General features: G+C 43.2%; 2 protein-coding genes across 2 annotated transcripts in view; both read right to left on the bottom strand.

Annotated features, from left to right (window-relative positions):
• Positions 1 to 813: 813 nt before the first annotated feature.
• On the bottom strand, positions 814 to 5,562 carry LOC117808350 (helix-loop-helix protein 2-like). Its single transcript, XM_034678041.1, has 3 exons — positions 5,463 to 5,562; positions 3,192 to 3,613; positions 814 to 2,230 (listed from the first exon to the last, which is right to left on the bottom strand). The coding sequence occupies exon 3, from the start codon at positions 2,188 to 2,190 to the stop codon at positions 1,819 to 1,821; it is 372 nt and encodes a 123-aa protein (XP_034533932.1). The 5' UTR covers positions 2,191 to 2,230; positions 3,192 to 3,613; positions 5,463 to 5,562; the 3' UTR covers positions 814 to 1,818.
• Positions 5,554 to 22,639, bottom strand: part of LOC117808345 (gap junction alpha-3 protein-like) — a 44,134-nt gene continuing 27,048 nt past the window's right edge. Inside the window, exons 12-13 of the mRNA XM_034678025.1 lie at positions 5,954 to 6,068; positions 5,554 to 5,669 (exon numbers count right to left, since the gene is read on the bottom strand). The gene's annotated coding sequence lies outside the window, so the exon portion shown is untranslated. The remainder of the gene's footprint in view (positions 5,670 to 5,953; positions 6,069 to 22,639) is intronic.

Genomic DNA, 22,639 nt, shown 5'->3' with positions numbered 1-22,639 from the left:
AAAATATGAAAAGTTTGTCCATTAGAAACCAGCTGTCACACGATACCTCTACTACAAAAGATCTGCATAAAGCAACAAGTAGCCTACACAACCCTGAAGAGACAAAAAATCTTTGGATAGAGGATATGTTTTTTTTTTCTTCACTATAAAATTACTTATTGAATTTTTGTAATACAAAGCAGGAAACGAATGAAACAATTCTTCAAACAAAAACACCAAAACATTGAAGATAAATTCAGGCTATGTTTCGAAATTATGGTTAGCTTTAGGCTATTTTTGGTCACAGCAAAAAAAGAGGTTAGCTTCTGAATTTGATAACTCCATAATTGTTTGACATGATCAGTCTCCATTTGATACATTATTGTCAGTGACAACAAAAATCTGAATTTGTTCAAAAAACAAAAAATAATTTGTTTCTTTGTGCAACCTCTTAACACAAACATGTAGGGAAATAAAACATCTATGGGGCCATCTGAGCCCCATTTTTGAAGTGCTTATCGTTGCTATTGATGGACAATAGACGTGACATTAGAAACAAAATAAGATGACATACATCAAACATACATCAAAGGAATAAATAATGCTATGGATTAACAGAAAGTGCCTTTTTAAAGAGAACACCATCACTTTCCAGGTTCAACTTCACAGCCTAAAATATAGAAGCAACAAACAATATACATTTATAGTACAAAAAGACGCCAGCCTATGGTATCAACATAAATAAATAAGCCTTAAATATTAACACAATTAATTAAATAAATAACTCCATACACTTTTAAAAATGATTAAGGTCACAATTTTATATGTCATAAGTGGCACTTACGCATTGAATCTTTTTTTTTTTTCTTCCTTCACGGAAAACATTGTCTAGAACTAGATCTAAAGCAGCTATCTCGTTTACATCCTTCCATCTGAAAAATGCCCCAGTGTTTTTATTATCAGACATCAAATTGATACAGTGAGCGGAGGAGTTCATTTTTAGGCGTTATGACATTAAAAGTCACATGTAAGGGTGAAGATTCTCCGAATTTCGACGTTTCGTCCGGACGTGAACGCATCCCGGGCTCTCCCTCACTGTGTATCGGAAAATAATCATTATTCTCATTATTGCATCTAACAGCTCAAACGACTCGGTTTGAAGCTCGTTGCTTTTTGTTCAGTGAGCGGTCTGGACTGAAAGCTGACACTTCCTTGTAAAGTTAAAACTTCACTGCCATGAAAAACCAACACTTAACAAGCACTTTAGGGGGGTCAGACTCAGTCAGCTGCAAGGTATGGCAAAGTCCTGAATTCTGGACTGTGATAGGGGTTGAATTGCTTTAATTATAGGTGTATTCTTGGAGGCTGTTTTAACAATTTCATGTAGTTTTTTTTAGTTTTTGTGTGGTAAAATGTAGTCAAAATTTCCTTGATGTGTTGCAGGTGTTACCGACCGATATCAGCTTGCAGGAGCCGATACTGGAATTGTTTAGACCATACAGGAGGTTCAACACCTAGTGTGGCTTCAGAGACACAAATCTAGATTTTCTGGCCTCCATTTAAAGAAAATTCAAATGGATTTATTTTGTATTATAGGCCCGTTGCAGCAGAAAAAAGCAGGCGCATTTAGGGGAAAAAAATCATTAATTTTTTGATCGAATTTTAAGTTTCTGACTTTTTAAAATCATTGTCTTTGAAAGGCAGCAAAAAAAATTGTGTTTCCCATGATCATCAAACCCCAACCTTGCCATACCTAATTGACGCCCCAGCATCCACACAAGTCCAATTAACCAACCCAACCGTCTCTGTCTCATCGTGCATTGGGGGGGGGGACACTTTTTAGACATCCAACACGTGATTCAGATAGGAGATGTAGCATATAGCCAGTCTGAGGATCTCTATCTTGGAGAGTTTCTTGTCCGGGGGCAAGGTGGGCAGTAATTTCCTCAGCTCCGCGAAGGCCACGTTGAACGCCTCCACCCGGATCCTCTCTCTGGTGGCGTGGGCCGAGCGGTACTTGGCCGTGGCCCTCCTCCTCCTCCTCTTCTCCTCCCGGCTCAGGGGCTGGTCGGATTTGCATTTGGCCCGCTCCTCGCCCTCCGTGGGCTCGTCCGAGACGCAGCCGGCTGACTTGAGGCCGTTTAGGAGCGTCTCCGGGTCGGACTGAGTCCAGGAGAGGTCCGAGTCGGCTTGGTCCGGGCTGAGCATCATCTTGAATGTGTGGTGTGAACGATCCCTCCTCCTGAAGAAACTGTGGGAGGAAGCAGGTAAAACATTAGGCTCGGTTTTACTTTGAATTTAGAAAACAAACACATCTTAAAACATCTGATCCAAAAACGAAAATAAACACGAGTTAAAAATAAAAGCTGTCAATATTATTCTGTCACCCTGAGGCCCCAGTATGATAAATCCAGTTGCGCGTGCATGTTTGGGTACAAGGGCCCCCCTATAAATCCAAACGCACTCTACATTCGTTGCATAATAACATTAAACTCCATAAATAATGAATGCTTATAATAAAAAAAACGCGTCTGATAGTTAATTTATGAAAGTCTAAGGCCTTGAAAAGAGCTGAACACATATAAAACATTTTAAAGCCTCATCTTTGATTTCGTTTCATTTTATCTGTCATTAATTTACAAGAAAAAAAAACAAGTTTTAAAGGAGGAACTGCTTTTTTGTGAATTAACATAATCAGAATTGGCCATCTGTCACAGTGTGATGAACACATCTGCTTGGCTGAGGCCGGACTGACTTGACAGCATGGAGGCAGAAGACTGCAAAAATAATGTTGACATCTGCTGGACATGAAACCATTGGAGCTTTTGTGTGTGTTTAAAACGACAAAGAGTGATACATGCAGTTGCACAAATTGAAATGGTTGCAACATTTGTGATGTTGACATCTGCTGGATATGGAATCATTGGAGTGTTTGTGTTTGTGAAAGCGCAGAACATAAATGCATGTATCCAAGGATGGCGCGTAAAAAGGCGCATGAAACAAAAACAAGTGGATTTGGTGTTGACATCTGCAAGATTTGAAGCCATTGGAGCTTCTGTGATTTTAAAACATAAGAAAAGTGCAAAAAAAAAGAGTGATGCATTTTGAGCTGCATGTTACAAATAATGCGCTATAGAGGAAAATAAATTAAAGTGTCAAAACAAACAACATTTCAGGGTGCGTTTCACATTTCTCCACTTTTTGGGACTCACCTTGACAGAGAGTTTGGAGTCTCAAAAATTCTGCAGGGAAGAAAAATAACTTGGAAGTGCTCGTGAGCGGAGCCTCAACTCCAAATTAACTCATATTCCACCAGCAACAGAAGAGTCAGATGTTAAAGAGATGGAATTTTACTTTCACGCGACGAAAAAATGAATGTGCAAAAAATAATTTGACTTTTTCAGTCGCGAGCTGGCAACATGGGAACCACGCGGGGTCAAACGTCAAACCAGGATTACAGAAAAACAACTCAGGAGTCGGAAGTCTTAGAGATGATTAGTCGATTAAAAAACAGGTGATGGTAGAGATTCGATACGGATCAAGCAGCCCCACGCGTGATCCCTGCGATGCGCAGACAATAGAGGAGATGTGGAGATAGTGGAGAAAGTGCAGCCAGGGCTATGCGTCCATGCGCCTGTGGAAGATGGAGATAAAGGGGGTGAGATAAGCGAGGTTTCCCCCGCGTGAGGAGTCACCGGATCGGAAGGCAGTTCTCAGATAATCCCCCTCTTCTTTCTCTCTTCTCCTCCTCCTGTCTTTCTTCCACCGAGTGTCATATGCGAGATAAGATCCCCACTAATAAAGGCTCACTTCAGGGACGGAGGGGATGGAATATATTTGAGGAATGGTATTGTCTAACGCCGCCCTCCTCCCTCTCTCTCTCTCTCTCTCTCTCTCTCTCTCTCTCTCTTCCTCACACACACAAACACAAACACACACCTCCTCTCTCTCTCTCTCTCTCTCTCTCTCTCTCTCTCTCTCTCTCTCTCTCTCTCTCTCTCTCTCTCTCTCTCTCTCTCTCTCTCTCTCTCTCTCTCTCTCTCTCTCTCTCTCTCTCTCTCTCTCTCTTCACGCCCCTCAGCCCTCAAGCGCTCTCTCTCCCGTGGGACTCAGTGGGCAAAGGGAAAGCAGAGATGTGTGCATGATAAAGGATGGAAAAGATAAATACATACGTGCGTCCTGTGTTGTCAGATTGAGCACGTGCAATCAGGGCGATGATTAAAATATTAAGAGTGTTTGGATGTGTAGAGGCAGGAAAAGAGAGAGGGAGACACTCAAGTTAGAATGAATGGATGGAATGAATATTCCTTACTTTCATTTAAGATAAAACTTAATCAAACTTGACTTATACTTATGAAATAATGGACTCACAATTTAAAAAATCACTCGCTTGTGCCTGATTGGCTTTTAAAGTCAAGATCATATAGAGTACAGCGGACCCACTCTACCATCCAAACCACAGCCGCCCACAATTAAAGGGCGATTATTAAACAATTGGACATTTTGGGTGCCAATACCTAAAACAACACGTATACAGCTCATTAGTAGCCTCCACTACTGTTGCATTCCTTGGATGTGTGTATTCAATCAGACGGCTGCAACAAGACAGAATGGAACAAAGACTGGCCTCTGGGTCACCTGTCACACACTCAGGTGATACCAGGCTCTGTCTTAGGGACACATGACAAGAGACAAGATAAATACAAGGGGTGAAGAGAGGGATGGAAAGGCACCATGAGGCCGGTTGGATGATTGGACGAGAATGACAACCCTTTAAAATATACGAGAACACATGCAGTAGTGAGGTGAGGGGGGGCCCAATGTTACATTATTCCATGGGCCCTAAAATCATTGGCAACGGCCCTGCAGATCACCAACTCATACAGAGGAAATCTAACAGATTATGAACTTTTCTTCCGCCACTTTCCCCATCTTCCTCCCATCATGCCCCTCTGCGCCCGGTGGCACCACCAGCGTCGGGTCAGGAGGGCCAGGTTCCAGAGGAGGGGGCAGCGGCCAGCGAGTGTGGGGACTAGCTGCGCCTAACGAGGTGATTAAAACGATAAGGGGAAGCACGGATGACTTGCCGTGGCCCGCAGCCACCGCCATGCTTACTGCCACCACACACACACACACACGAACAAACACACATTAAGAGTGAGACAGAGAATAGTACTTCCACTGTGCCAGGAGGAACATATCAGTGAAAATTCTGTGTGTGTGTGTGTGTGAGAGAGAAAGAGAGAAAGAATGTATGTGTGTGTGAACACGTGTGTGAGATGACGGACAGCTCGCCTTGGGCTCCGACCGGGTCCGTGGAGTGTGTGTGACATGTAGAGACTCACAGCGGGGTGTATCAGAGACATGTCAGGACCAGGAGACAGAGGCCTCCTGACAGCTGGAGCCCACGGATACACACATACACACACACACACACACACACACACACACACACACATACACACATATATACACACACTCACCCCTCCATCCTAATTGCTCCACAGACGGAGAAGAAGTGGAGATGCTTGGTGGTCTGGACCCCTCCTCGGTCCGCGCGGCCCTCGGCCAAAGACATGAAGGACCCCTCCAAGGCTGTTTTGTTTGTGCCCGCTGCAGTTACATCCCACAGCTGATGTTGTGAGGGTGGAGAACTGCAGGGTGGAGGAGTCAGCAGAGGATGGTCATTTCTGCCAGAAGGATGACGCCGGGGTTAGTCACAATGTTGCTGGTAAAAAGACTTCTTAAGATTTTCCTAATGTGTGCTGAGTGTGACGTGATGTCATGCTTCTGTTTAAGTGAATTAGTCCTTTCTGGGACTCAAAGCAGCAAATACTTATCATAACAACAACAATAATAACAATAATAACTGTTATGATTGATTACAATCAGGGGAAATATATTCTGCAATCAAAGAAATTTAGAATTCACAATAAAGTAACACTTGAAGTATGTTATACTTCAGTATACTTACTAATGGACCATATTCCCATGGCGGCCATCTTTTCTTGATGTCAGAAGCTTGTCATCAAGTCTTGCTGCTGTGTTCCAGCTCGTAAGTCGTATGAACATTGATGCGTCAGTGTTTCCTGAGAGATGAGAGACATACGGACATATTTTAGGTTGAAAAGCACACATGACTATCTGTTAGCTAACATCAGAATACAGCTAACGCTAGCATTAAGCCACATCCTAGTTTAGAAATCATGTCGTAGTGTTAGCAGCATCTCTAGACCTGAAAGTTGTATCTCGAAAAATTCCAAAAGTTTAACTATTTTCAACTGAGAACACAGACAAGGAATGCTGAGGACTGAAAACTGCAAACTACATTGGTTTCGAATTGAAATAGGCACTGCCAGCGCCAAAAACTGCCAAAGGAAACAGGCCCTTACCAAAAATACACATGTATTTCTTATCTAAAGAAACATATTCGCCAAATATGCTGAAATCACTCACTGACAAAGTTCCAAAATATGTCAAAAGACACAGTGTACACATTCATTCTACAATGTATCCTCAGCTGATCCTTTTCACACACCTCAGTGTTCACAAAAAGACATTTCCCGCTGCATTAAAGAAATATTTTCCATCTCTGAAGGTTATCTGAAAACCAAAAACTCGCCACAGTTGTTACATTCCATTTCCTGTGAACTATTGAAATGAACAGGTCAAACTTTCTTTTACATCGTTTATACATCCCAGGGTGAAATATTTCTCTCAAAAAGAGCACCTTGGGAACGCAGGTTGAGTCTACCACTCTCACTGCTGTTCCTAGAATCATTCAGAACCATCAGACACACAGGAAGCAGTGCACTGATTTATGGCTATGATTATTCTTTGCGGGGCTTATATCACCGATCCAGCTGCGGTCTAATATTGCAGAGTTTGGGAGGAAATAAGATGCAAATTTGAAAGCTGATTTTTCAGAAAGGATCTGATTATTTTCAAGATGAGGGCGAAAAATTGTAAATATCTACAAGGCGATAAAAATGTCAATTTCTGTGTGGATAGAATCAGAAAGTTGTAGGTAACAGAGTTATTTTTCTGATTTGTCAGCTGTCCGCTCGCTTGTTACAACAAAAAACACCTTGAACTCGAGTGACACACTCCAAACTGTCACCTATCACACTCCCAAACACACACACAGACACACACACACAGGTTTGAACATGTGGAGAGCAGTGGGATGGAGCTGCGAAATGGGAAGGATTAGTCACTTTGTCAGGAGATGTATGAGGCTTCTCTCAGGTGGACGGCGAGCCACAGGGGGCATCCAGGAGAGAGGAGAAATTAGAGGCCGGGGAGAGAGGAGGAAGCGAGAAATGGAAGTGTGCGGAAATGAAGACGAAGTGGGAGAAGGAGCAGATCAAAACACACAGAGAGGAAGAGGAAGAAGTTGTGGCGAGTGAGTGAGCCCCCCCAAAACTCTCCACATTTGCATCTTACATCACTGGGACACGCTCACGCACACACGAACACTCTGGGCAGAGCGTGAGCGCCAACTCGTCCATGTGTTGTGTTCTGTCCTTTCTTCCAGCGTAGTGAAATAGGCAGTGGCCTGGACCCTGGCCTTGTGTGTGATTGTGTTTGTGGCTGAGAGAGAGAGAGAGGAGTGGGGTGGGAGTTTGAGGAGGGGAGGGGGTGCTGTCGGTTCAGGCCTGAACAGGAGGTGTGGGATCCAGAAAGCTGGGGGTCCCATGTGAGAATGTGGCCATCGTCAGCGCTGCCGTGGCAGGCCTCGGCACCATCTGTGCTCCCAGCAGGGCGCCCAGTGAGCCCGTTCTCCCCGCCACCCAGACACATATGGACACACAAAGGTGCTCACTTTCCCTCTCTCTCATGAAGGTGCACTCGGGCTTGCACACAGGGAGAAAACACTTGGGACGGAGCGGGGAGAGATGGGAGGAAGGATGATGAGTATGTTGATTGTGCAGCGGACGGGATGATAGCATCGCGTTGATGACGCTAAGGAAAGTGTGACGACTTCACAGAGGAAGAGGAGGCATTATTACTCAGCAAATGATCCAGCTGTGCTCTGTGCTCATGCACAACCAGACCAAATGTTTTGATCTCTCGTTACAATTTAGAAATGACGGATCATTTTCTGTGACAGGTAAAGACTGAAGGGTGTTGAAGCACAACTGTAGGATCTCTTCTTTTGGGCAAATTAGATTACAAAAAAACAAAACATAGAACCCATAGAACCCTGTATATTAGGGGGCTTGAACCACTAGGTTGACTGCCACTCTAGAACTTATCTCTCCTTTAAATTTAAGGGTCTATTTGCTTCTACCAAGTACTTCACCTGAAAAAATCCCAACTGCGAGGCCATCAGTTAAAAACTAGCTTCAAAACAATCCTGCTTGTTAGCACAACAGCTAACTTTTGGCAACAGATGTATCACAATATGATTGTTTCTGCTGCTTTTTCTGAATCTTTTTATAGGCAGTGACTCACTGAGTATCAAAGCTGAGCTGAAAGTGCTTCCAATGAGAGCAGCTCCACAGTTAGAGGCTTTGTTTTAAACAGTGACAGCAGTGATTCAGTATTGTTCACTCTGTTTGAAGATCTGGTGATAAGATTTGATTAGCAACACGCACTCCTAACAAGTTAAAGCTACAGTAGGGAGTTTTTAGCTGGTTATGAAAAACACTGGGATTAATGCTGATGCTTCTGTAAGAGCTGCAAAATCAGATGAGACTATTAGCTAGAAGATTTACTCTTACTCTGCTGGATTTTAATGCCTGTGAATGCTGCTAGCTGATCCAACTCCAACCCTGTTGGGACAGAGGAATCATAAATTTAGTAGCTGCCCCTGTCTCTTCCTCTCCATCCCACCATGTTCGCAACAATCCCACTACCTCTTCCTCCTGCCCACTGACCCTCCTGCCTTGGCCCCGAGCCCCCTTCCAAAGCTGCACCTGCCTCATTTACCAAGTTGGTGCGCTCTCCTCAGCCGCCCTACACCTCCATCTTCCTCCTACCCAGCACCCCCGGCCGGCTGCCTCTCTCCCTCTGGCCCCCTATCCGCCCCCAAGCGGCCCCTGTCCTTCCATCCAGGGCCTCCAGCTGGCTGATGAGTTCATTAGGCCCACAGCTCTGCCAAGGAGCGTGGCGCTGTTCGGGGCCAAAGCGGGAGGGCATCAGGGGGCCCCTGGTGGTCATTGGGCACCGACGACGGCCATTGGAGGCGGGACAGAAAAGTCTCAGAATGCCCCACATGTCGATTGTGTCCATTCTTGGAGTGGGAGACTTTTATTTTGTACATTAGCAATCTGGTTCGGGGCTTGTTTGTGGCCGAAACTTCAGCAGGGGGAAGAGCGCGAGGCGTTGTGGTTTTGAAGGGGTCCGCGTAAACAATGAGGGAAACAGATTTCTAATAATCCCCACAGGTCGCGGTGACATCTGGCCCCACACTTGAGCGTTGGCTCAATTAATTTGGAAAACACAAAACAAAAAAGCGCCAGGGGCAAAGATCTGGGGGGACTTAACAGGCCGCTTTGTATGTGTGTGTGCGCGTATTGATTGTGGCATTTGATCAAGTCAACTGCAGCGCATGTGTGTGTGAATTTTGTCCAAATTAGTGGAGGTTTGCAGCTGCTTGACTGCAATACTCGCTGCATACGATGCAGCAAGTATTTTTTTTAGACATCCAACAAAACGCAGACAGAAAATGCGGTGAAGCTTGAAAAATGGAACTTTTCCACCATCATTTCTTACCTGCAACCCTCTCCACTCTCACCTTTTCCCGCCTCTGTCCTCTCCTTCCCTCCTCTTCCCAGTGGGTCAGCTGGGGTCGGGGCCTCGGTGGCTGGGCTCAGGTGTAGCCTCAGCTGGGCAGGAGGGAGGAGAAGGAGGGGGAGGAAAGGAGAGGAAAAGAGAGGGAGCGGAGTAGAGACGAGGAGGATTCTGTCCCACAGACGACCAAACAGGGAGTCCGTCGCGAAATAGGAAACAAACACGTGCGAGTAAGAAAAAAAAGACAACAGCTTTGTCCCTCACCCCTCGTTTTCTACACCTCCCCCATCTTCCCCTCTTCCTCTCTCACTCCTTCTCTCCTGGGAGAGGCCTGGCCGGGCTTGGCCTGAACGCCATCTGCTGCATAATGTAACGGGATAGAACTCCAAATCCTTCATTTCCACTCACTGCCTGTCATCCATGTGTGTGTGTGTGTGTGTGTCCACTTGTACAGTTGCATCTGAAAGGGTGTGAATGTTTGAGCGCGTGTGAGATCTCATTTTACGGATGTTGTGACATTAGCTCGTCCAGCGCTGATGTTGAGTGATGGGTTTGATGAAATAAAAAGGTGACGTTCAGATGTGTGTGTGTGTGTGTGTGTGTGTGTTTTATTTGGATTATTCCGCTCTTTTGAATATGCAAGTCTGATGGTTTTCACAGCATCCGCGGTGGAAAAACAGACAACTCTTCCTCTGAGGCAACATCATGGCATCACTGAGTTGTTATTGTCTTTGCAGATCCATTTTCAGACGCAACAAAGCATCCAAATGAAAAAGTCTTTAAACATGAACTCCTGGGAAATCTTTAAACCGCATCGAGCTTAGAGTGGCACCTTGCCAGCCGTGTCACAAATTTGCTTTTTGTTTACAAGTTAACAAACAAAAGTGCACACACACAGAGTCGTGTTTAAGTGCCCCACCCCTCTCTGCAGCGCTGGTAACCCGGAGGTGCAAAGAGTTGTCCCTCCAGGTCCCCGTGGGGCCGCTGTGAATTGGGGGGCCATCTGTTTTCTGGTAATAAGCTTTCTCTTCATTCATCCTTTCTCTCTTTTTCCCATTTCTCTCCTCCTTCTTATTTTGGGATGTTTTTCTGTCTCCCTGCGCGCACATGCAAAGACATAAAAAGACCGACAGACAGAGAGTCGTCGCATTGCTTCTGGACACAAACACAAGCTCTCAGGCTGTGAGTTTAGGGGAACAGAGACATGGTGAAATATCACAGTGTGAACCCTTAACCCCGACCAGCTATCCATGGCTGTTGACATAAAGTAAAAGTGACACATCCCTCCTCACATAAACCCGTACACCCCCTCCAGCAGCTGGGCAGGCACTGAAGTCAGTATCTGATTTTATTCTCTTTGTTTTGTTTGTATTATACGCTTGATCAGGAAGCTCAAAACAAATCGACAAAGCACAAGCTAATGCAGAAAATATCTGTACGCATTTGACGGAAAATCACTGCAACAACAGAAAACATGACTGAATTCAAAAGGGCGCAACAGGAAAACGGCAAAATGAAAAAAGGCACCACAAATATGTTTATAAAACAACTTAAAATGAAGGCATGTGGTGCAAAAACATGCTGCAAAGAGTTTACACTCATATGTCATCCACTAACATCAACCAATATAAAAATGTGGCTGCAAAACAGGAAGCACAACCTAATCCAGAAGTGTGCAGCTTCACCCCCACAGCAAGAAATACTTCCAAATTTGAATATGTGCTGCAAACGTGTGTATGTTTAACCACATGAGCAACCACATTTCAAAGCACAAACAGCCACATAACTAAAGTTGCACTAAACACTGTCTTACTGCAATGTGACTGATGCTTCATGAGTCAATCAAACTAAAAACACTATGACACTATAGGCAACTATTTCACATTTAACAGAAATGCACCACAAAAATAAATCATGACCTGATTCAGAAATGTGTGCTAACACATGAAAAGCAGAAATGCACTAAAGGAAATGCGCTCCAATTTTAGATATAGTCCCAAAAAACATAAATGCACCATGAATAATGATGAAACAGCCATATATAGAGAAATGCACCACAAGACACATGACGCAATCACATCTGTGGGTAATTAAAGTAAAATACAGAGGTGTGTTTCAAAGAGAGAAACAGAACAACCCCCCAAAAAATGCACCAAAAAGTGCAAACAACAAATTTGTGTTTTTTTCTTTGCACTTGTGAATGAACCTTCTTGGGACGGGCTACATTCTTATATTCTAATTGATACATAAATTAATTCATGGAATGAACACATCTGTCAATAATATAATATGGTTTATATGTGACTTGTTGTCAGGGTTTTTTTTTGGCTCTGCGTTTTTAGCACAGGACACTCGTTTTGTGCTTTATTGAAGTGAAACACCTGCCTGCCAATGCCCACTATAACACTGACAGAAACACAGACTCAGAAAACCAACCCCACTCCCATCATCCTACTCTGCTGGTCGCCGCCTCCTCACCTGCAAGCCACCGACGACGGCCTGATTGTTAAAGTTTCGGATTGGCGAAACATTCGGTATTAATGGCACTGGATCGATCAGAAACAGTTGCCATGGCTACAGTGTGATGTGAGGGGGGGAGAGGCTGAGGGGAAAGTGGATTTAAGTTCACAACACACACATATTTTTGGTATACCATATGTAAGGACGCAGCACAGAGGAGAGCGGCGTCTGAATAGATGGCTGCCCAAGGTCTAGCTTTAGAAGTGCATGGACGCCTTTTCTCTCATAACATCCCCTTCACACTGCATGGAGCAGCGTTAGGGGGCGAATAAGTGTTTCCAGCATGCATGTACCGATTCAAACCTGACACCACACAATACACATTTACGTTTCATTATGGGCTGTGCATGACAACGTCGATATGTCATCTGATATTGTTCATTACCCCGGCTGCTGCATTATCCGATTTATGCCTTCCTATGGCAGCTTTCAATACAGCCCTGTGTTATATCATGATTATGAGCGGCCTGGGTGCTGGGATGCTGTCTGCATCTCATTCAGGCAGAATGAAATGGATCAATATACCAGAGGAGGCTGAATCAGGGGGTCTGTGTGTGTGTGAGACAGAGGGAGAGAGAGGAAAAAGTGTGTGTGTGTGTGCAGACAGACAGCCTTGGGAGATCAGAGTGCACAACTGCTTGCGGCTTCAAACAGTGCCTCTCTTTCTGTCTCCTACACACACACACACACACAGCTGTTTTTTTGGCAGCACAGGTTTTTGATTCGGAGCAACATATCAGCGTAGGAACAATATAATCACACAGTATATCAGCCTGCGAGAGCTTCTTCTTCGCAGGTTTTGTTGCGCACAAACTTCATGAAGCCGTATTTCTTCGGTGACGCAGCAGGCAGTTCCAGGCATGAGTCGGGCTCTGGCTTGCTCTCATTTAAGAGCAGATTTACAAGCTGTGTGTGGCAGGAGCTTAGATGTGATGTGCCTGCTGCATGAATACATCTGTTGTGTCATCCAAAGTGTCGCAAACAAGCTGCTTTGCTTTTTCTTGTTATGAGACGGAAAAATTGGAGAGCCTCGAACAGCTCAGGTGCTTCGTTCATTCATCCTGTGAGAGTGATTTTTCTCTAGTTGCAAGTGTGTTTATTACTTTTACGCACACACACACACACACACACACACACACACACACTCTTTACAATTAGACTAATTTAATGCCCCATTCCCCTCTATTAATCCCAAATTCTGTCCACATTTTGACTCCTGCTTTAAATGAAGGGGCTGCCACATGCTTCACTCGGAACAAAAGGGAGGTTAGATTTATTCTACATTTGGGGCAATGTGTGTGTGTGTGTGTGTGTGTGTGTGGGGGGGGGGGGGGGGGGGGGTTCATGCATGGGCATAACCCGGCCCCTAAAGGAAGGCCCCCGCTGCCAGCTGCCAGCCATAATTAAGCAGCCCTGCCGTGTCTATCACTGATTATGTTTGACCTGGCTAATAAGGCGAGTGTGTGCCACCTACGTGTGGCAGCAGAGCGTCACGGCCCCCATTGTCCACTTTTTAGATGAGGTTATTAGTTTGATGTATGGCTGATGACACAAGGTGTGTGTTGCTAAAACATCAGTTGCATTAAGGTCTTAGTGTGGAGTGTTATCGGCAAACAAAACAGGTGCATTGCAAAAAATCTGAACGGTTGTTGTCATATCTCCAAAATGCCAAATCGTTTAAGCAAAAACTTAAAGGTCTGTTTTGTCTGCTTAAGCTGTCTAACATATGTACTCTTTATGTTGTATCAAGCAAATGTTAATGCTTTCTAAGTTTTGATCAGTGAGACTCTTCTACTACAGAGCCACGCTTCTGTAATGCATACAAAATGTAGTCCTTCCCTGAAACAAGGCATCGTCTGGATGGCAGCATATGTTGCTTTAAAGCCTGTAGATATTGTTTAGCATTAATGGTGCCTTCCCATATGTGTAAGATAACAATGCCATGGGCACTTAAGCATCCCCATACCATAACAGATGATGACTTTGGATGTGTGTGTTGATAACAAGCTGGGTGGTCCCTCCTTTCTTTAGAGCGGAGGATTAGGAATCCATGATTTCAAAAAAGAATGTCAACTTTGATTAATCGGACCACAAGACAGTTTTCCACTTTGCCTCAGTCCATCTTAAATTGGATGCCAAGGGAAGTCACCAGCATTTCTGGGTCTGTTTATATACAGTTACTTGCATTGATGGATGCAGCAGCGAACAGAATTTAAAGACAGTGGTTTTTGGGTGTGATTTTGAGCCCATGCGGCGACTTCCACTACAGAGTAATCCCTGTTTTTAATGCAGTGCTGCCTGAGGGTTGAAGATCAAAGCCATACAAAACAAGGTTTGAGCTTGATAATGATAATGATATTATGTACGGTAGATAATGAAATCCCCAAATTATTTGCTTCCATTCTCTCACAGAGTGAAATCTTTGGGTTTTGGACTGGAGGTTGGAAAAAACTAGATATGTCGTGATCTGTATTATAAGCTTGTTTAGAAAGCTATTTGGTACCTATTTGACCAAATGTGTGCACCAGCTGAAAACGTGACTGAATTCAAGAGAGCGCGACAGTTACAGACAGCAAAATGTAGAAATGCACCACAAATAAGGTTTAAAAAGGACGTTAAGGCACATAGTGCTAAATCATGCTGTAAAGAGCTTACACATGAACTTGCCGCATCAACAGGGTCAATACAAAAATGTGCTGCAAGAACAGAAAGCACAACCTTATCTAGAAATGCGCTGCAAACACTCCAAATCCAGCTCCAAAAACGGCGCACTGCAAAAAATACTATGCACTGCAAACATGTTAACACAAAAATACACTTCTTGGAATGGGGAATTGTAGTGGACAAGTTTTTGAGTCTTAATCTATTTCTTTATCAGATCTATCAGTTCTAGTTAAAACTTATCAGATTACTTCAAACACTGACACAGAGAAAGCTTTATTCCTCCTCATGGAAGATCGCTGTCTTCCCAAATGGCACTCCAAGGAGGGGGCTATCCTTCAGTTCCACCTCCGCCTGCATGTACGCCAACATTGCAGCAATCAGTATAAATTAATAATAGGTGAATCAAAGTGCTTAATTTAATGGCGGCTATGAAAGATTAATACCTGACATTATCCAAGCTGCTGCTGCTGTAAGGGGACCCACCCATGCCTGAGGTAAACCAATCACACTTCTATGAATATGACATTAGACACGTTGATGTGGTGTGGTACATCAATGTCAGGCCCGAGTCTTGAGTACAGCGAGTGTGGATGGAAAGTCCGCCGAGTGTGACTGGTCTATTTCTGTCTCCTCGTCCTTCCTCCCCTCCCCTCCCCTCCCTTCCCGTCGCTCCTCACTCGCCCGGGTCCAGAGGCGAGAGATCAGTTCAGGGTGGAGGAGAGCTGGTGTTTGGCCTGGGGGGGCCTTGGACACAGATTCTGTCATTGTCCACAGCTGCCACCCCTCCTCCTCCTCCTCCTCCTCTCTGTGGCCATCCTCACCTTAAGGGCGTCCCCTGCTACCCCGCCTCCCTAATGAAGAGTGACACGCGTCCGGAGGATCTGATCTAGTCTGAAACAGGGGGGCCCTCGCCTCCTCTGTTTTGTCTCCTATTATTGACTGCGCTGGCTCACACTGAGTCGCCGTGATGAGAGCGCAAAATACCCAAGAGGCATCGCTCCCAAGTCGGAGTCGGGGCACAAAGGGCAGATGCGACTGTATAGAATAGTGAGGACCTGATTGTCTTTATTCATGAGCTGTGTGATTGATATTAGGAGAAAATGAGACACTCTAATTGTCCTCTTATATGAGAATTTTCATACAAGCCCCCTCTGATGATGTGGCTGTGTGTTGTCCATGCAGCTGTGGGTGTGTGTGTGCGCTACTGGGTGAGATATCAAAGTGACAACTCCTAAAGGGCATCTATGCAGCAGTCTGCAGCCATATCACTTGAAATAATTCATGTTGTCTTGTTCTTTCTGACACTTCCTTGCCTTTATTGTATCACTGGGTCCAGAGATTATCAGGAAGAGATGGAGACACAACGTTCTAGTTTAAAAAACACACACTCCCCTTCAGTTTTTGACCCCTTGTTACAGAAAAGTAAACTAAAAGGGACCAACTTTGTCCTTTTCTTTTTCCCTTAAGGTTTCTAAATGTATTCTTGAAACTGTCATGAAGGTAGAATCTGGCGCAAAGAGGGAAATGTTATGTAAAATAATAAAATTCATCATAATAATTGTAATAATAAAAATAGATAATTATTTTAAAAATTTGAATAAGATAATACATAATTAAATTAATAAAAACTTAAATGGAATAATGAATTAATAATATTAATAATAATACGATAGTAAAAATAATACTAAAAATTAAATAATAACTATAATAGTTATTATTAAAATAATAATAAATTAATAATGAACTATTAAGAATAATAAAATAAGAATAATAGGAATAATAAAATAGTAAGAACAATAATAGAAACAACCAGCCATAGAATAAAAACAACATCAACTAAGACTTAGATTAAAAACCAGACTCCGCTGGAAACAAGGAATGTTCCAAAGCGACTTACTTCCAAGTCTTTAAAGCAGAAATTTTAATTCTGACTACATGACTAGTCCCTAAAAATCAAAACTGAGAACATTTATCAAACAAAGCCACGCCACCCGATCAAAGTTGTTTGCCAAGTGTGGCAACCAATAGCAGAGCTAGCACCACCAGTATTCGGTCTTTCTTGCAGGTTAACGTCCACCTGCCTGCGCTGGTTACACTGTGCTCTGGTCAAGTGGTTGTATACAAGTTAATAGTCAACTATACACACATATCCCTCCTGAAAATGGGCGTACAGATTCCACTCTTGAAGCTGAATCTACTAGAACAAAGCACAGACGAGTTTGGACCAATCATATTCCCTGAGCTAATCTACAAACACTGTTACAGTGTTAGGTCCAGTGTGACTCTGCCTGTCTATCCACCTATCAACCAACCGATGCTCACCACACGAGGAACCCCACGGAGTCATAATTGAAACCCAAGAGGGAAAACACCTTGAATGGCTCAGGTAAGCGTAAATTAACGCGTGTGAACGGTTATGTGGGCCAGCGTGCACGGAAACGGAAACACACACACACACACACACACACACACTGCAAATGAAGATGAAAGCAGGGTGTGTATGTTTATGCATGCATGCATGTGTGCAAATGTGTGTGTGTGTGCACCCACCAGTGTAATGTGATAAGCTCCAGCAAAGCACATACCTGATGCCATTAAATGCAATTTCCCCTGTGTGTCAGCACAGCCATTTGTCAGCTGCTAACACTGCACGCTTTATTAAAAACCTCATCCGCTTCAATTAACTGCGCCCGCAAAGCAGTTTAACTCCACTCTAATCCTGTCAAGATGTTTTAACAGGCCGTGCGTACTGTAGGTACATCTTTCCAAACCCTGTTAGAGAGGGCTTTATGATTTTTTCACGTCTTTTTTTAAAGTTGCACATCAGTTCCAGAGGGACCGGGTTGGAATGAGTGTGCAGATTTGTTTTGTTGTGATGCTTTTCTGGTATCTAATGGATTTTAAAAACTCTAATCCTCCACTATATATTTTAACACGGCTCTCATGAGTCCAAACAGCACGAGGTATTTTATTCTCCTTTGAATACATGGGGATCATCTGCATAGACAAAAATTTGGCCAACAGTAGGAAAGCCACTTTTTGGACTGCCTCCATCTCCTGTAAGCCATTCCTTTAAGATTATTAAAAATCAATTTAATCAGACTTAAATCATAAAACATTACAAATATCTTTTGGAGGAACATTACGACTTTGCTATTCAGAATTTTTGACTTTTTTCTGATAATATTCTGACATCATTTTGATAATAATACAGCTTTCAATCTTTCCTTGTCGGTTCAACTTTGAGCAGCAAAAGAAAATGTTAAATTTTGCTCCTTTGCTCCACTTCATTAAATTTTCCTCTCTCTCTCTCTCTCTCTATATATATATAATCATCCAAATGACAAAATTTCTTCTGTCTTTCACAGCTGATGAGTCTGAGGGAGCCAGGCAGACTAAAACAATGATCAAGTCCAAATATGGAAAAAAATAACAAACCCCAAACTTCATAATTATGACAATCTCTCATTATTATGCTAAATGCCAATGTTTGTAACTTTTTAAAAGTTTGGATTGAAAGCTTGTCAGCTAACTAAGCTAATTTTCCTCAGATTACCAGGTTTCTACAGCACAGTAGAAGCCCCAAAAAAGAAAGAAAGCAAACAGTCTTTATAAAAAGGCTGGTAAATATAAGAGGAGGTGATTAAGGGAATGAGGGGTAGGTGTGTGAGCAGGTGAGAATGAAGTAATTGGCGGGAAGAGGCTGCTATTGGGAGGTGAGAGAGTGTGAGTCTGAAATGACAGGGTGGGTCAGCGGCAGACAAACAGACATCAGACTGAATAATAAAACCGTGCAACTGTCCTTTAAAGCTCCTTTTATCAAAGTGAATCTTTGCAAGAATGCACCGAGTCTGGAGGACTGATAAACTGCTTCCCACAAGGACATCACACATGCTCTTTCGCCTTCTTCCCTTGAAAACACACTTTTCAAACACACACACTCACACTCACACACACACAAACAGAATCATGCCAGCAGGGAGGTGACGGTTAGCATGGTGCTGTCACCAGGGGATCCTGGGTGGGGTTTGCAGGAAGGAGAAAGGTGTAAATTGGGTGAGCGCTGGGTGCAAAGCCTTGAGAGTGAAGGTTTTTGCTCTTCCTCTCGATGCTTTGTCACTCATGATAATCCCAAAGGATACAGGTGGGGGTGTTTGTCTCAGGATTATGAGCGTGATAATGTATTTCCATCTTCTTTTCTTTTCTTTTTCCTTTTTGTCATATTCTTTTTTCCTATTTTCAATTTTCCATTTATCTTTCCTTATTTATTTGTTTAACCGTTTAAATTTTTTCCCCTTGTGCTTTATTTCTATTCAATTTTGCATTTTTTTCCTTTTAGATTTCATTTTTCTATTTTATTGGTTCTTCTACTTCTTTAATGTAATTTGTTTATCCACTTTTTTTTCTCCTTTTCTTATTTTTTCCCTTTTATCCATTTTAAATACATTTTGTATTATTTTTCCTATTTATATACATTCTTTATTATTTGTTTTAACTCATAATTTATTATTTGGATTATTTCTATTTTTTATTTATATACTGTATATCTGATGTTTCACTTATTTCACTTTTTAAATTTATTTTTATTGCTGATTAAAAGCCTTTGTCCTTTTCTTGTCATTTAAATATAATCTATGTGTTTTTGGTTTGGAGAAATAGTTAATTCAAATTGAAATAAACAACCACTTATACTCTAACTCCTCTGCCCCTCACCTTGTTATTTTTTAAAGAAATTGGACTGTTAAAAAATGTTCTTTCAAGATAAGAGGAGAAAAACTCTCTGTGAGGTAGAAGAAAAGTATAAAAGTCTTTGGGAAACATTCGACTTGGGATTGTGCTGCTCACTGTTGACCACGAGTTAACAGGTTTCCCACATAATTTCATATCTTTCAGCTTGACGTTGATGAAATTTGAAAGTGTAATCAGCGAAACGAAAGCTAACGGCGAGCAGGTGTGACTTGCCTTTGATCATAACGGAGACCAATTGCAATTAGACCAAAAATGGCTGGACGGCGGTATCAGGGGGCTGCTTGCAGATTATGTATTTTTAATCAGAGTTGTTAGCATCTGTGATGGATGCCCATTTTACTCACACCAGCCCCTGATGGCATACGTCATGTTTGCTAGCTGTGAATTATCACCGTGTGAATGCTGTCCATTAACTGCATGAGGAGACGCACATCCCCCCCATCATGTAGCCCACTATACCTCAACTGGTGTAGACTGAGCTTTGTCTTCAAAGAATGAAAAAGTTCACCCCTCCAACAGGTTCCAAGAAAGAGATCTCTCTCTTCTGGATTTATGAACAGCATAAATTCCTCCCACACTAACGTCTTCATTTCTTCAACACTGGCGGCGAAACCGATAACGCTAAAGCTTATCGATACTGCAGTCTTTCATAATTTTGCCATGGGGCCCGTTTAATAGCTGGTTTTAAGACCCACCCCTGTTATTGATTACCTTTAAGCTCTTCATGGCTCCTTGCTGTTTCACACCAGAGGCCCTATGTCTGTATGTCTGTCTGCATAAACAAAGCTTAATAGTTGGATGTAGAAGATGCAACGGTTTACCTTGACACTGCTTATTTTGCTTATCTAAAAGATAAATTGACTTTTACTTAAGTCCCAGTTTCATAAAGATATTTATGGGGACTTTCTGTCTTTGCTGAAATCCAAACTTGTGTCACAAGATCCAGTCAGGCTAACCTTGATGGTTCCTTACTGTTCTATGAGAAAATAGACCTACCTAGTGACTACCCATGCAACCAAACTCTGCAAGGAACAGTATTAACTGGGAAAATTACACTCTAAAGAAAACTAAGCACTGTAGAAACCTCCTTTAAAAGATTGACACAAGGCCAAATTAGCTGTAAACACACAGTAAGTTTGACTGGCTCGCAAGCAGTTGCTTGTAATTGCATCTAGCAGACATGTTGCAACATTAGCGGTCAAAAGGAGTTGTGTTTGTGTCCATGTTCTTAATTTAAGTATGATATCCACTCTCCTCTAAGATCTCTTTCTTTCTCTAGCATAACTAAGGGGGATTCAGACCTATGTTTAATTCTTTCAGTACCGAGAGACACAGTGAAGTGTAGGTAGGACGCTCTTGTTGCCGCAGCCATGTTTGTTTTGCTGATATGTCACTTAGCTGAGGCTACACCTGCGCAGGCTGATGGCTGTCCACCATGAACCATGCTCTGCTCGAGGTTTCTACCTCTCAAGAGCCGCTCACCACTACCACCAAATGTCACTAAGTGTTCGCTCAAGGTCTGTTAATGTTCGGCCTCCCTGTATGAGAACATATGAATGATCCAAACTCATCATGGCAGCTGCATATTTTCAACAGCATTCAAGAAACCTCCTCATTACAGCACAATTTACTACAGTTTACGCTGCATACACACTCCATATTTACAGAGATGAAAAGCTGTGTTTGTCACAGTGTGTGTGTATGTGTGTGTTTGTGTGTTTGTGTGTGTGGCCCCTAACTCGACCATGTGCTAACCCCACACAGCTGCACAGTCCCCCTTGAGGGTTTGTCGCACAGGCAACAGTGGAAGGGCGGAAGGAGGAGGGGCGGGGACTCTCATTTCCATGCGGCACTGCTCTGGCAAAGACATCGTACACCGCTGTGGATGTGCGTCTCTCGTGCTATTGCTCAATCTTTTTAGGCCTGTCAGTTAGGGTTTTCATCAGACAATTCTCCGGGCGGCGAGGTTTGAAAGCTGATTGTGTACTCCAGTGTGGCAAATGTGTTAACGCATGTATACAGGAGATAGAGACAGAGACAAGGGGGACACTTCAGGGGGGATTATGAGCTACAGAATCTGATTGTTTTCTTTGTGCCTATCTCAAACACACAGGTAGAAGCTATAAATTAAGTTGATGCGTCTATTCTTACTTGCTATCTGAATGAAAAGGTTTATTATAATAGGATTTGTCAGTCAATAGCTTCATAAAACTACCCTTATCAGTTTTTTTACCACTTCTTCCAGGCGGCTCAGAGTCCAGCCTGAAACCTGTAATGGAGAAACCAAGAGTCTCAGGTTCCTCAAATATCCCTGTCAATCAAACGCCGTTTCCTCTGAGTGCGTTTTCTATCTGTCAAGGGTCATAGAGAGTGAGGATGAGACCCATTCCCCCCCCCCACACACACACACACGCACACACACTTCTCCATCTCCTATCCCTCCCTCCTCTCCTGCTCCTTAGAGGTGTATCTCTACCTTGTGCATCACGTCTGGGCATGACCTGTTGCTAGGTAACCCTGGGTCACAGCTGCACACTATGGCAGACCCTTTTTTTTATTTATCAGCGAGTTATGTGGGAGACGGGGGCTGTAATTTATTAGTTTGATATTGGGCGGCCAGCGCAACTTTGGGATTGTAAAAAAAGAGGAGACGGCCTATAGCTCATCAAAATGCTTATTCTGATCCCCGGGCCTCGGCCAGCTCAAGAGATTCACAACAGAGGGGATCACAACATTATAAATTCATCCGCTTTTTACTAAGAAAATCAAGCATCTCCAACAACAAAGCCAATGGTAATGCACTTTCCATGCTGGTAATTGAACAGATGTGGTCAGAGCTTAGAGGGCCCAGAAGAAGGAGAATTCATCTCGGTACAGTATGTGACTGATTCATGTCCAAGGATGAAGTGGGCGCAGGCAAATAGTGCAGCTTGCTTTGTAGTCACGACTGAGATAACCAACGGATGTAAACTTGTAGCAGACTTTAAGG

This window comes from Notolabrus celidotus, chromosome 24 (genome assembly GCF_009762535.1).
Source record: "Notolabrus celidotus isolate fNotCel1 chromosome 24, fNotCel1.pri, whole genome shotgun sequence".
Lineage (NCBI taxonomy): Eukaryota > Metazoa > Chordata > Actinopteri > Labriformes > Labridae > Notolabrus > Notolabrus celidotus.
Note: the sequence above shows the minus strand (reverse complement) of the source record. Positions and strands in the feature narration are given on the sequence as shown.